Below are 14,192 nucleotides of genomic sequence, written 5' to 3' on the forward strand. Positions count from 1 at the left end.
CAATTCACACAAGTGGATTGAGGTTCTTTTTGTTCACAAGTGTGTTTTTGGGTTTTATTAGGCTGAAGGGTATTCCTAGTGCTGTTTGGGGCTTGAAAAAATACACCATCCATCTAATTGTAAAGTATGCATCCTAAGAAAAATGCACAACGTGAAAATCAGCTGGGAATGTACCAAAAATTATTATTTCCTCCATATGGTAGGAAGGTTAGCAATGTAATGTTATAGAAACAGGGCTTGGTTAGTAGGGGCCTCCCAAAACCAGTAGATCTTCAAGAGGAGTGAAAGAGATGAGACAGTAGAACATTTCACACTTATTCAATGCCACTGCAAACACAGAGGGCTTGAAAATAGCAAAAACCAGAAGAAAACTTGTGCAACCTCCTCTCTGCTGGGCCCCTGTTCACAGGTCCTGGCATGGTGTCACAGCCATGCAGGCTGGATCCCCCTGCCAAAACTGACCCCAATTAATGTGCAGCAGGTTCTGACTTTGCTTACATGATCAATGCCAGTTGTATAAGAATCAATTTTTAGAAACTACTGACTCACATCAGCTGACAGGTTATGTATGATTAATAAGCAACATAAGAAAACAATGTTTAATAGTTTAATGGCTTTAAGTGCAAAGTAAAATTATTTAATTATACAAATTAAAAATGCTGCAAAGTCTTTACAATCATACAGTTCTAGAATTTAAATTGTATTACTGTGATAATTTGATGTTTAATGCTGAAACATACTGAACAACTCTTAAAAGTTTTGTGCTTGACTTCAGCTTCTGAATAATTAGTAGACTTCAGGGACAATTTCATATTCCACAACCACAGAGACAGAATTTGTAAAACAGTGATGTTATGAAACAAATCTCATTTGAACTATAAACTCTACAGAAAAAACAAATTACTAATAAAAAATCCAAACATTGAAGTAAAAGCCTGCTTCCTAAAAAGGATAAGGCTGAATCCTAAAATATATCTAAGCAATATTTATCATAATATCAGTAATAAAAATAATAGATTAGGCAAAACTGTAATACTTTATCTAAAGTATGCTAAGGCTATGGTGCAAACTCAGTTTGAAATTAATTGAATGGACAACAATCTCCTTTTTATAAATACATTTAAGCTTCTAGTTTTGTTTACCTGTTTTGCTTCAAAATTCTAGAAAAAAATTAAGTTCATTAACTCTTTTTCTAAGTCTGAAGAACAGGACATTTAATATGTGATGAACACCAAGCAGCTACATTCCACTCACAAAATACAAAATAAGCTGAACACAATAGTTGAGCATCTGACACAGTTCAAATACTGCCAGCTTATAAGTATTTTTACACAAGCACTTCACAAAAATATTTAACATTAAAGTCTAAACATCCGTGCAACTCAAATATATTTGTGATGCTCCCAAAGGGTTAATACTGTCTTGTTTCATTTCTCACATGTAGTAATTTAGCTGTGAACAAAAGCAGCTCCCTGCTGGATACCTTGGCTAAAGGAAACACAATGAACTGGTAAAAACCAGTTTTATCTCACTGCTGTTGCCTAGGGCTACAGACAAAATGAAGTAAAAAAATTCACATGCAGAGTATTAGGTGCTTATGAAAGATCCAGCAGCGCTGTTGCCTAGTGATTCAGCGCGGAATCAGCACAGGCCAATGAGGTGTTTGGGTACTGAACAACATCCCCAATGGCTGCTTTACATCTCCTGCAATTCTGTCATACACCCCCATGATTTCCCAGTAGTGAGAATCACTTTCAAGGGAACCTGTCAGGGAAAAAAATAAAAATTTAAATAAATAAACACATCACATATAGCAAGATTATTATTTTTGCTTTTCCCTTTGGATGTGATACTGCTCCAGATTACATGCCTATCCAATGTGAAATGTTCTTCATTTGTATTAATACTCAATTATTGCTACAGTTCTGATAAAAATCCCTTAACAATTTAAATTATCTTTAGTTTTCAAATTGCAAATACATATTACTGAATTACAAGGAATACACTAAAGCAAAATTTATCTCATGCTTTTAAAAGAGCTACAAATGATGATTTTGATGTTTATCATCAGCAACTTTGTCTGCAATGTATAAAGATACTAGGGGTTTTTACCCCCCACTTTTCAAGTTCTGGGGTATTTTTACTGTTGTTTTGGTTTAATTTCAGTTTGTTTTGCATTCCTGGTGTTGTTGCACACAGTAGATTTGTTGACATGAAAGATGCCTCATTAGCATGGACTATATTTTGGAAAAAAAACGACTTCAAAGATAAAGCATCCTTTACCTCAAAGAAGAAGAAGAAGAGATCTCTCCCCATTACAACTCTATGTGTGCTCTACTTTAGTGAAATTTTGTCTCCATATTAAGAAATAATATTCATATTAAGGGAGCACATAATACATATTTAGCTGAAGTAAGTCTGCTGAAGGGGAGCAGGAACATTTCACAAAAATCTTTTCATCTTCAACATCTCAAATCCTAAAAGACATTTTCCTACTGTATAGAAGGGTAAACAACATGAACAAAAAAACCAGACTTTTTTTAAAGATCACTCTCAATTTCTTCTCTGAGATTCTCTCAGATGTTTTCTATCTGGCCTCTGTCATTGATCTCTTTTTGAGGCTTCAGAGGAAGGTGAAATATCTTCATGATGGATGTAGTCTAACGTGCTGCACGAGCAGAAGTATGTCAGGACTCCCACAGTAATTTGCTTAGGAAAAGGAGACTAAACATGAAATGTGCAATTAAATGTGCATCTCCAAGTACTTCTACTGCCTACTAAAATACTTCTACTGCCTAATGAAATGTATATCTCCAAATATTTCTGCTGCCTACTAAAAAGTCCTAATCTTTGAAAGCCCCATTCTTATTGTCTAAGAATGTTTCTTTTCACCTATCAAGGCATAGTTGGTGTTTTTAATGGAGAATTACTGTTCTTATGGGCATGACATCTTGAATCCATCTGTTTAATGCATTGAGAAGGATTTTTCAGTGCGTGACAGTAAAACACCTTAGGTAGAGGTGAATAACAAGGTATGTCCCATTTGTCCACAGGACATTGAAACCTTCTGGTACTTAATGGTTAGTCTGAAAAATGTAACACTAAAATGATATTCTACCCCTGCAACTAGGAACACTCTCAGCAACCATGTAAACATTTGTCTTTCTTAGAAACCTATTACAGTGCTCATATTTATTTCATGACCATGACTTCCTCAAAGTATGAACATTGTTACCTCTAAAAAAGGCACCAAAAACTCTCCTTAAATTTTTCCTATCCAGAAAGGACTCTAGTGTTGCTATTCACTTTATATGCCACCAAAATTACCATATTTTATTATTTTTAAGAACCTTATAGCAGCATGAATGCCAGGTATCTAATACAGTAATTAAAAATACTTAAATGTAATATACCTTGCAAAACAGTCTGGCTTCTTTTTTTCCCCCTCCCCAATAAATGTGTAACACAAGAAGAAAGGCAAACACAGGTGTACAATGTAAGCAACCTACAGAAATGCAGTTTGCAAAGTTTGGGAGTATCAGTGCAAGAAATTTATAATCCCAGTATGGCCAAAAAAGTCTCACCGGACCATATTTAGTAAACAGGAATGTAAAATCTTACAAAGGTTAAGTGAACAGTGAGGGGGGAAATCAGTACGGGAAGCAGAAAGAGTAATTTAGATTTTGGATGCCCTTCATTATCCTTTCTCAATTTTTGTGGGAAGGATGGGTTCCCTAAGGACCCATAAAAGGTCTTGTAACTGTGAGACCTCCAGAGAAAGCCCCACAAAGTGGCTGGAATTCTGCAATAGATACAGAAGATCTGCAGGAAGAAATACAAGACAAATGATCAAGTAGTTTTCTTTTTCAACTGTTTCCATTAGTGCAAGTTCTGTATGTTGCAATCGTTTCTGAAATAATTAGAATAAAGCTGTTTCTGTCCCTGAACCTTGTTGAGTATTACTGCTGAGTGAGTGACCTGGCAACACCAAGTACTCCATTTGTCAGGGAACTGGAAACCCTTGGGCTGCTGCTCACTGATGTTTAGGGATTGCCAGGAGCTTTAGCCTTTTACCAAGCAACAAAAGCTGAGCAGTAGGCTACAGGGACAGGTACCAGTTTTGTAGAGAGAAAAATATAATTATTTTATAATGTAATTACAATTAGGTCTAATACATAGCTACTCACTTTCAGATGTTGGTCTGGTAGGTGATGTCCTCTACCTTTAGCAATGACCAGCGATTTTGTTTGCTTTGTGTGTTAGGCATCCACACAGAAATGTTAAATACACCCATTTTCTAAGTGAGAATTACTGAAGAAAGATTTTTTGCAATATTTTTTTCAGCAGTAATGAATGCCTGGCACATCTAGAAAACCAGGGACTTATTAAAGGGACATATTTCTCACTCTACCACACCCAACAGAAGTTTCATGGCAAAGAATGAAATAAATTTTTAAATTACCACATACATTGTTCCAACAATCTCACTTTCCAAAAGGGAGTATACTTTCTTTCAGTTATTTTCCTTTGTAGTAATTTGAAAAAGCAATTACTGCAAATATGAAAATGAAACAATTGAAGTAAAAAACAAAATTGTTGTTTCTAGATTCGTAATATAATAACGATGATGATGTACAAAGATAAATATGCCTGAGAAAGAAATGGAAATTCAAAATTTTCCCTACCTTCAGTGGCACTTCCAAGGCTGTAGTTTGCTGCAGGGACTCCATTATTCTTTTTACCAGTGCTGTAAGGTAAATTTGAAAACCGACACTTTTATTTTCCATGTTAGGACTGTTATATGTATATATAAAAATAGGGGTTTTTTTATATTCTGTTACATAATACCTGCATTTCTGCATTAAAAAAATTACCATTTACAACTTTTTCAGATTATTTTAAAGTGATATTTTATGTCTTGTGAACAGTTTAATTTCTTTTTTAAATTGAATTTTAGGGTAAAATGTACAGAATTATTTAATTTATATATCACATATACAGAGAAGTATAGCACTACTGCATTTCATATACAGGTATATAGAGCATGCATGAGTGCTCAGTTTTCAACTTCAGTACTCATAACTATCTGTCTGATGACATTTCATATATTTTAATTTTCTTGTGCAGCCATAAAACTCACTTTAAAAAAGAAGCTAGAAAAAAAGCCCACAGGAATCTGAACTTTTAAAAACATTTTACTCTTCAAAATAAAAAGATCAGAGCCAATTTTTAAAAAAAACCCATCCCTGTGGGATAGTAGAGCTATCAGGACTCTAAACAATTAAACTTCAGTATAATTCATGTAACTTAAGAACTCATCATGCTGTAACACTATGCTCACTATTGCTGTGCAAATGCATCTATAATTATTCCAAAACAATCATTTGGGATCAGATTTGCCATCACCGGTCCTGCTAATTAGTGTTTTGCTTGACAAAGATTGCTGCTTCAACACACACTGTTCTAATAAAAATCAAAGAGAGATTCAATGGATCAACAGCTTTTAAAATGGAAGATATTTCTGGCTAGTGCAAGTGAAGCAGGAATACCAGGAATGCCAGAACCTGCACTGCTCTGACAGGATGGGTGAGTAAATAATGTATGTGGTCCTGTGCCTCACAGAGCTGAGAAGGAGCAGGGTCTGTGATAGGAGCTGGTAACGGCCAGAGCAAACCCTGATGATTACTGAGCAGCTTCCTTTGAAGTTATCCCTCGATGCACATCACAGTTCTTTGGCAGCTGAGGTTAGAGGAAAGGAGTGACAAGAACTCTAAGAAGCTGTGGATGTTGTTGCTGTGGCTGCTGCCAAAACCTTTTCTAATGATGCCAGCAATGAAAAACAGACTGTAATGTTTCATGTCATGTCACTGACACTGAGGCTGGCCTGATAATAATGATGAGGATAACCAGCTTCTGCCTGAACAGTGCTCAGACCCCGCTGGCTCACTCAGATTTGTGTGCTAATGAGCTGTCGTAAGCTTCTCCATGAAGTCTATGAAGTTCTATGCAGTAACTCAAAGTATCAGCAGATCAAGAGCCAGAGCTGAGGAAACCAAGACATTTGTTGACACATCTACGTACAGCTACACCTGTAGACTTGTTTCATGTTAGATTTGAGGTAGTTCATGGTCCATTGTGGGATGGAGCAACATTTTTTGAGCACAGAAACAAACACTGCAATCCACAGATTGTGAAAGGAAAAGTGCTGGCCTAAATAATTACTCATTTGTAATTCAGTCCAAGTCAACATGGCTATTAATAGAGGAGTGTTGGACTGCCTCTGTCTTGAGAAGCCCACTCTGAATTTCAACAAGCTGTCAGCTCCAGGGGGTCAGCAATGCAGCAGATGCTGGGGCACTCCAGCCAGGTGGGATGCCTTCAGAAGGCTCAGTGTGTTGGCAGTCAGTCCTGGGTAAACATTTTTCCCAAGCTATGACTGCACAAAACTTTTGAGAGGATAGCACCTGAATTCTGCACTTCTCACACAGAATCACTCAGCTCTGTATGTTCCACCAGACACTTATGAAGGGCACACTCAACTCTGTGCAGCTTAACATTTCTTGTGTTGTTGGATAAATAAACAGCAATAGAGCATTTGGGTATTGAGAGGAATAGGTCTTCTTGACAAAATGAGTTCCAACAGACAGTAAAAGATGGAGCATGAGTCAGCAGCATCACTTCCTGGGCCGAAATACGTGATATGACAAAGGCTGCTGCCTGCCTATATGCTCAATAGACTTGTTTCCCCAAGTTCTCTAGACCTCTGAATTTGACTAGTCCTGTCCCATTTAGCTGTTTTGCCCAAAAGGGGATTCATGATGGCAGCAATGAGTGCAACAGCCTTCTCTGTTGGTTCACACACTTTTCGCTCTAAGGCATCTGGCACAATCAAAATTCTGCTGCATTCTTAAATACTCTTAATTTTAAAATGCACAGATTAAAGTGGCCACATCAGTGAACAATCCCAATGGTTCCTCATTCACTTTGACAACCATTAAAGACCTCTCCATGGATTTGCTTCATTTTCTTCTTTCCTTTTTTTCTGTCAGTTCAGCTCCCTGTTCTCTTTCTCATGTCACACTGACTTCTTCTCTACCCAGAGTTTAGTAAAGCCATTCATTTCAAGCAATCTGAAGTTGTTGTGCCTGCATTTCAGCCTTTTGAAACCACTCCTTTGCAAATATCAAGAAAAAGCAGCTGGATTGCTATTCCTGTTCAGTGGTCTGCTAAGACTGTAAACAGTGAAGAATTTAAATACATTACAGTCTTTGCACAAAAATAAATAGCTATAGTGGCTGAATAGTTTTAGGCTGGAAATTTAAAGTTCTAGATTTTGGAGAGACAGAATTCTGGAATAGTCCTTAGTGGGAGTAATTTTTCATATGAAGATGATCATTTATAAAAGAGACCGTATGGCATTGGGGGTATGTAATCACAGGAGAGGTTCCCTTCAGTCCCATGTACGTATATCTGATTCTCCCACTATTATCTCAAATCTCCTTGAAAATTTCCCTCTTTCTCAAGGCTCACAATAAATAATCAGACATACACACTATGTCTTCTTTATCTCATATACATTTTAGAGTCACTAAAAAACAGAACCATGGAGTCTAAATAAATGTATCTCTACCATTCTTAATTTTTTGTTTCTTTTCTAAGATTTAGACTGAAGACTTTGGGGATAATGATTATTTCTATTCAGTCAAGAATCTAGTTTATCTGGGGCACATAAATTATTAATTTAGAAATGTTCCTTTAAAGCCAGCCATGTACTGCAATGGCATCTGTAAAATGCTGCACTCCCGATCTTTGCAAGTTATCTGTCAAAACCCATAGTCAGCAATTAGGAGAGTTGTTGATTATACTCATCTTGAAATGCTTTGTAAGTGCTAAGTATGCACGCTAAAATATTGTGTATATAAAAAATGGTGACAGCAAAGGTAAAAGATTATAGAGGAACTGATTTTTTAACATATGTTTTAACATATATTAGATTTTCTTGATACTGACCAGAATAAATATGCTTACTGAAAGTGCTGTGAATAGGAACAAAGATAAGACACGCATGCCTGCTGTGGAACAAAAGCTTATTTGTCCCTATCGAACTGAAGACATTTTTCAAGTGCACTCACCTATGAAATTATGACTCCAGAAACATGTCAAAGCTGGCCAGACATATGATCTATGGAACAGGGATTTTTGCAAATTGAAAGCTATCTAGAGGCATCTTTAGTTTATGCACCAGTGTTTTTCAAGTTAGAAAACGGCAGCTCAGAGGACAGAAAATGTCACTAACTTGTGATGACCAGTTCATTCTTTTGTTCTTCTGTTACTGCAGTCCCCTTTTGAACCTGTGCACATTTTAATGCAGCTGCCTCAGTACCAAGCAAGCATAAAATTGTAGCAGAATAAAGTGAAATTTCATGTAATCTGTATGTGAGCCAAAAATGTGTACTGGCAGTTGATAAAACAAAGTCTAAGATACTATTCTTTAGGTAGCAAGTGATCTTAATACCAACATAAATAGGTTTAATTTATATTGATTGTTGTTTCGGTGGGGGTTTTTTTTTGGTTGTGTTTTTATTATTTAGGTGGGGGCAGATGCTTTTGTTTTTGTTTTGACTAGTTGTTTCAGTTTTCTTAAATTCAAGGTAAGTACTTCAGGTGAAATATTTTATACCTGGTAAAATATTAGACAAAGTCTTTCAAACTCTACATTGCACATGTACCAAAAATACAAAAAGCTGCAGAAATTCTTTAATTCTATCAATACTGTATAATTATAAATTAATTCTAAAAAAAACCTTTAAAAATTACTCTAATACACTGTGATATTGAACACAAAGCACTGGAATACATCTATTTCTACAAAAAGATGTTATTTCAAGTACCAAGTATCTTTCATTTAATTATCACTAATGGATGCAATCAAGCAGAGAGAAAGGCATAGAAGAATCCACAGTAATTGCCACTGGCAAAGTTCACCTTTCAAACTCACCAGCTATTTATGGAACACACATTAGAAGCCAGATTCTACAGTTGTAACTACAGGTATCCCTGTAGTGTAAAAAAAATAAAATTTGCTTTTCTTCACCACAAAGTGTGTTCCCCCTTTTAGCTGTAATGCATTCAGCATAATCCAAGGGCAAAGAGAAGGGCAAAGAGGCAGTTCAAATGTATCATGGAGCACCAGTGTCAGAAACAGGCCCTAGAAAAACAAAAATTGGGTTCTGCCGTTCCTAAATACTCCTCCAGAGCCTCTACACAGACTCACAGGACAGACTGTCTACCTGATTACACAGACTTCAGGACTCAGAGACACTGAGCCTTCTCAGATCCAAGAACCCAGTTTTTGGCATTCCCATAATATCATCTGCCTTTCTGCTTCCTGGGCTGCTGGAGAGCTCAAGATGTGAGGAAGACAGACAGGCAAGCTGGCCAGAAACCAGGCAGATTATTGATGGTAAAGCTGAGAGTCTTCTGCCCAAGCAAAACGAATTTCTGCCAAATGTTTTGATTTGAACTTCCCAAGCACCCTCTAATAGGAAATTAGGATTTTAAAAAGCTCTTTTGCTGTCATGTTCTTGCCCTAAACAGAGAATTGAAGGAAATGATATGCCATATCTTTGATGAAAATTGCACCATTCATGTGCTTCATTGTATTTCGAAGTGTGTCAAAGCTTGGGCAGTCAAAACCTTATTATAAATAAATGATATTCTGCCTTGTCCATTCAGAGTGAGCCATATGTGTACTATAAAACTGTGGGCAATGGATTCTTTTTGAAGAAGGTATTCTTCCAAAATACAGATGAGACCTTGAAGATGACCCACCTTACGCAGTACTTTGTGCAGAAGTAGATCTAGAAAAAAAAGAACACTTCTTTGCTTGTTTGCTTGTCCTCTCGTTTATTAGGTGCAAAAGATTCCAAATCATCTGTGCATTATTAGATGCACTATAAATGGGATTTCTGTATATTGTAAAGTCCTGAAAATTCTTATTGGAGCATATGAAGTCCCACACAAAGTGCCAATATTACAATTCCTTGTGGCATTTTTTCAGCTGCCATTCAGGAGAATCTTAGAAGCAAAAGGACATTTTAATGTTGTGAAGCAATTCAAAAGAGACTTCCATCAGGGAAATGCTGCTGAAAAGGCTTATATCCTGCATTATGGTCTAATGAAATAATACTATTTACCTTTATGTTCTTCATTTTTAAATCTTAAAAATATTTTAAGTTTAATGTTTATTCTACAAACAAGAAAAAGGAGACATATATTTGTTGTTGCTTTCCTGAAAAAGTAGGTCAGAAGCATGACTGGAATCAGAATGTAAACATGCTGAATAGTAGGCCAGTACTTCTTGGATCACATTAAATGCAGGAGAATAACACAGCACTGAAGTGTAATCCATTAACACCCTCAAACACTGCTCTTTAGCTTCAAGTCCACGTCTTTCCCTTTACTGAGCTTTGTGACTGTACAACTGAGATTTCTCTCTGGATCATTAAACTGCAGGCTGGAAACTGCAAGTCAGCAGATTCTGTAATTTAAAGTTTCTGAATGGACAAAAGCTTATTAGATATGTAAAGACAAAGCTGACAGCTAAAGAATATTGGCAATTAAAAGCAAGGAGAGTAAGGATTTTAAAAAAGAGTGAAAGAACGTTAGGTAAAGAGATGAAAACTGTCTTTGGACATTCGCGACACTTAAGTGACTTAGGAGAACATAACCTACTGACTCTACTTTGGTTTAACGCTCAGATATCTAATCTGTTACCTTACTTAGCAGCTCCTGAAATAATTGGAAAATATTAGGAGAAAAGAGTGTTCCTATTTAGTTCCATCTGAAAGGAATCTAGGTCAACTGTTCTCAGGCTGCTGTGTGATGTGAACTGAAACCATTCACACCATGGACTGGGACAATAGGGAGATCTGCTTCGACACGTACTGTCCTGCTGACTGGAAGTGAGATGCCAGTGTGGACACACACTTTCTCTGCCTATTCAGATCAAACAAAATCCTCTTTAATGACTGAAGAATCGCCAGCTTTGGACCCTTTTAAGACACGTTGGATTTGTTCTTCTACCAGTAGCAGAACTACTTGCAAAACACAGTCAGGGAGGTTGAAAGGAACCTTTGGAGGTTACCTGGTCCAGCCCTGCTGCTCAGAGGGGCCACCTTGAGCTGTTTGCCCAGGACCTTGTCCAGATGGCTTTTTTACATCTCCAAGGATGGAGGCTCCACAACCTCTCAGGGGAACTTGTCCCAGTGCTCAGTCACCCTGAGAGTAAAACAGTGTTCCCTGATCTTCAGAGGGAACCTTTTGTGTTTGGGTTTGTGGCCAGTGCCTCTGCTCCTGTCACTGGGCACCACCAGTTCCTCTATGCCCACTCCCTTAGGATATATACATTAGTAGGATCCCCTGAGCCTTCTCTTCTCCAGGCTGAACAGTCCCAGGTCTCTCAGCCTGCCTTCAGAGAACAGATGCTCCAGTCCCTTCATCATCTTTGCCACCCTTTGTTGCACTTGCTTCAGTCTTGTACTGGGGAGCCCAGAACCAGATGCAGTATTCCAAGTAAGGCTCTCCCAGTGATGAATAAAAAGGAAGGAAATCAATGTCTCAGGTTGGTCTCTTTGTTTAAAGAATAAGACAAGTTATCACTCTTGTGTTCTGACAGGAGTATATCTGAAAGTTCCTGTAATTAAGAATTTTCTTTTTTTGTTTGACTCTTAGGGCAAAGTAGAGACAAATTGAAAACTCAATCTTCAATCAGCAGACTGAAACAAACTTCCATCTGGAACACTCAAGTTTGGCAGCCTATGCTAAGTGCAATGACAATTTCCAAGGTATCTCACACCTCTAGACTGCCCAGGTCCATTTTCTAAAGGTCATCTTAACAACTTCAATTATAGGATTATAACTTTGAGGCACAAAGAGGAGTTTATAGGTATGTTTGTTCTGCACCCTGCAGCTAGACCTGGAGATCAGCAAACTAATTACTGTGCAGTGCATACTCTAAACTTGAGTATTTGAACTGCATTTTTGCATTTCAGAAAAAAGCCTCCAGTCATTATGTTTCCATATTGGGATAATGTATTACTATTATTCATATGATAGATAGAGGTTTTTGCTGTTATACTTTGAAAAATATTGATTTTTCTGAATTTGCTACAAATTCAGACTAATAATGAAGATCTAAATTTGATCCAATGGGGGCAGAATCTGTGATATTCTATATGTATAATCAATCATGAATCATTTTTATCTTTTGGGTATAATATTAGCACTCTACTTTATGCAAATTGATGCAAAATAAGATAATAAAAATCCTTCTATGCTGTCCTACAGATGTCTTTCAGTACACTATGCTTCCTAACTCTGAAACTATGCCAATTTTAGACATTACCTTTTCTGAACAGATATCTCCAATAAATTGTAGCATGGTTTTTAAAATTCAAATCAGATTTTAACTCCTGTATTTAGAGGTCAAATGTTAATATATTAACTTAATTCATTACAATGCCCTGAATATATTGAGCTGAAATATTTCCCAGGTAGTTTGTTTAGATTAGATAGAGTTTTAATGCTCTCATTTTGAACTAATACTCACAAGAGGGATCAGTGATGAAATGAGACTAATATAGCAGACTGCACTGTTCAAGTGAATACAGCATGGGAAGGTGAAATTAATTTTTTATTAAATGCTTGTGCTATAATGGAAGACATTTTTTGTATTGGTTCATTTAAAATATTTGTGACATTATGTTAATTGGTTTAGCCAAACATATTGTTGAGCTTCAAACTAGACCAACGTTTGTGAATAAACACTTGGTGCTTACAGGAATAAATCCACAACTTACTGGAGAAGAGACCCAACAGTCTGCTATGTGCCCTTTGTGCCAGATGCTGAGACAAACTCTGGCTTAGGGAATAATGTCTGGAAGTAAGCCAGATGAGAGAATCAAAACACAGGCACAAACTTTTACTAACCTTAATCTTGAGAGTGTCATCATAAAGGTTTCTTAATATAAAAAAGCAGTAAACTAACATAGAAATTACATTACAGTATAATCTTACATGAAGAATTGAATACTTCTTTATGTAACAGCCCCTAATCTAAAGTACTTCAAATTGGTTTATTTCCTTCTAAAACGCTGGAGGAAATATTATTTACTTTTACAGGGTTCACACAGTGGATGATAAAATCTTGATAAAAAAAACTAAATACAAATAACCATGAATTCCAAATGAGTATATCACATTTTATCTACATAAGAGCCAGTGGTGGAAAACACTCAGAAAAATCTCCTTAGTATACATTTTCTTAATTGTGAGAATCAGTGTGCTTTTTCTCACTACATTAGTTCTTTATTCTCTGAGAAATAACAGGATATAGAGAGTAAAAATGGGTGGGAGGAAAAGAGAAAGAGAGATTGTAGTTACCTGAGAATTCCTGGATTTGAGAATCTTCTACTTCAAACAACAATTCATCATGGATCTGGGCAATTAACCTGAAAAATTTCAGAGACATCAGATAATATATGCAAAAAAATTTAATAGTGCTTTCCAATCATAGATAAGTTAAAGTGAAAATAAACATCCAAAGAAAATTTAAAAATGAAGAGAATTGCCTCTCCCTATATTCTGGAAATATGAAGGCCGTAGTTGTTAACCCAAATTGTGCTTGCCAGCTTATAAATGTCATTCAGGGATTTGATGACATGACAAAGTATCACTTAAAACCAACATGATGTGCAGAAAAATACAAGAAATTATGGAGACAGGCCATGTTTTGTTAATATAGCTTGTTTTTTTGAATTGGATATAAAGAAGTTCTTCCTTATGAGGGTGGTGAGGCACTAGAACTGGTTGCTCAGGGAAGTTGTGGATGCCCCATCCCTGGCAGTGTTCAAAGCCAGGCTGGATGGGGCTTGGAGCCACCTGGTCTAGTGGAAGGTGTCCCTGCCCGTGGCAGGGGGTTGAACAAGGTGGTCTCTGGTCCCTTCCAACCCAAACCATGCTGTGATTCCATGATTTAAATTAAACGTCACTTGTAGACTTTTCTTAACACCTTTTCCTAATAATAGCAGTTATTCAAGTAAATCATTCTTTACAAATGGCTGAAACATCAATATGTTTATGACTTAAAACTTTTCACAGCTTCTTAAGATAGTTTCACACTGCCTTAAATT

The 14,192-nt window shown here is 36.7% G+C and overlaps 1 protein-coding gene across 1 annotated transcript in view; it reads right to left on the bottom strand.

The window, feature by feature from the left end:
- Positions 1-593: 593 nt before the first annotated feature.
- The window catches only part of POLN (DNA polymerase nu), a 91,007-nt gene continuing 77,408 nt past the window's right edge, over positions 594-14,192 (bottom strand). The window contains exons 23-25 of the mRNA XM_068188502.1: positions 13,444-13,511; positions 4,686-4,747; positions 594-1,764 (exon numbers count right to left, since the gene is read on the bottom strand). Of these exons, the coding sequence (XP_068044603.1) occupies positions 1,696-1,764; positions 4,686-4,747; positions 13,444-13,511 (199 nt within the window). The 3' untranslated portion in view covers positions 594-1,695. The remainder of the gene's footprint in view (positions 1,765-4,685; positions 4,748-13,443; positions 13,512-14,192) is intronic.

The sequence above is a fragment of the Anomalospiza imberbis genome, chromosome 4 (assembly GCF_031753505.1).
Source record: "Anomalospiza imberbis isolate Cuckoo-Finch-1a 21T00152 chromosome 4, ASM3175350v1, whole genome shotgun sequence".
Classification (NCBI taxonomy): Eukaryota; Metazoa; Chordata; class Aves; order Passeriformes; family Viduidae; genus Anomalospiza; species Anomalospiza imberbis.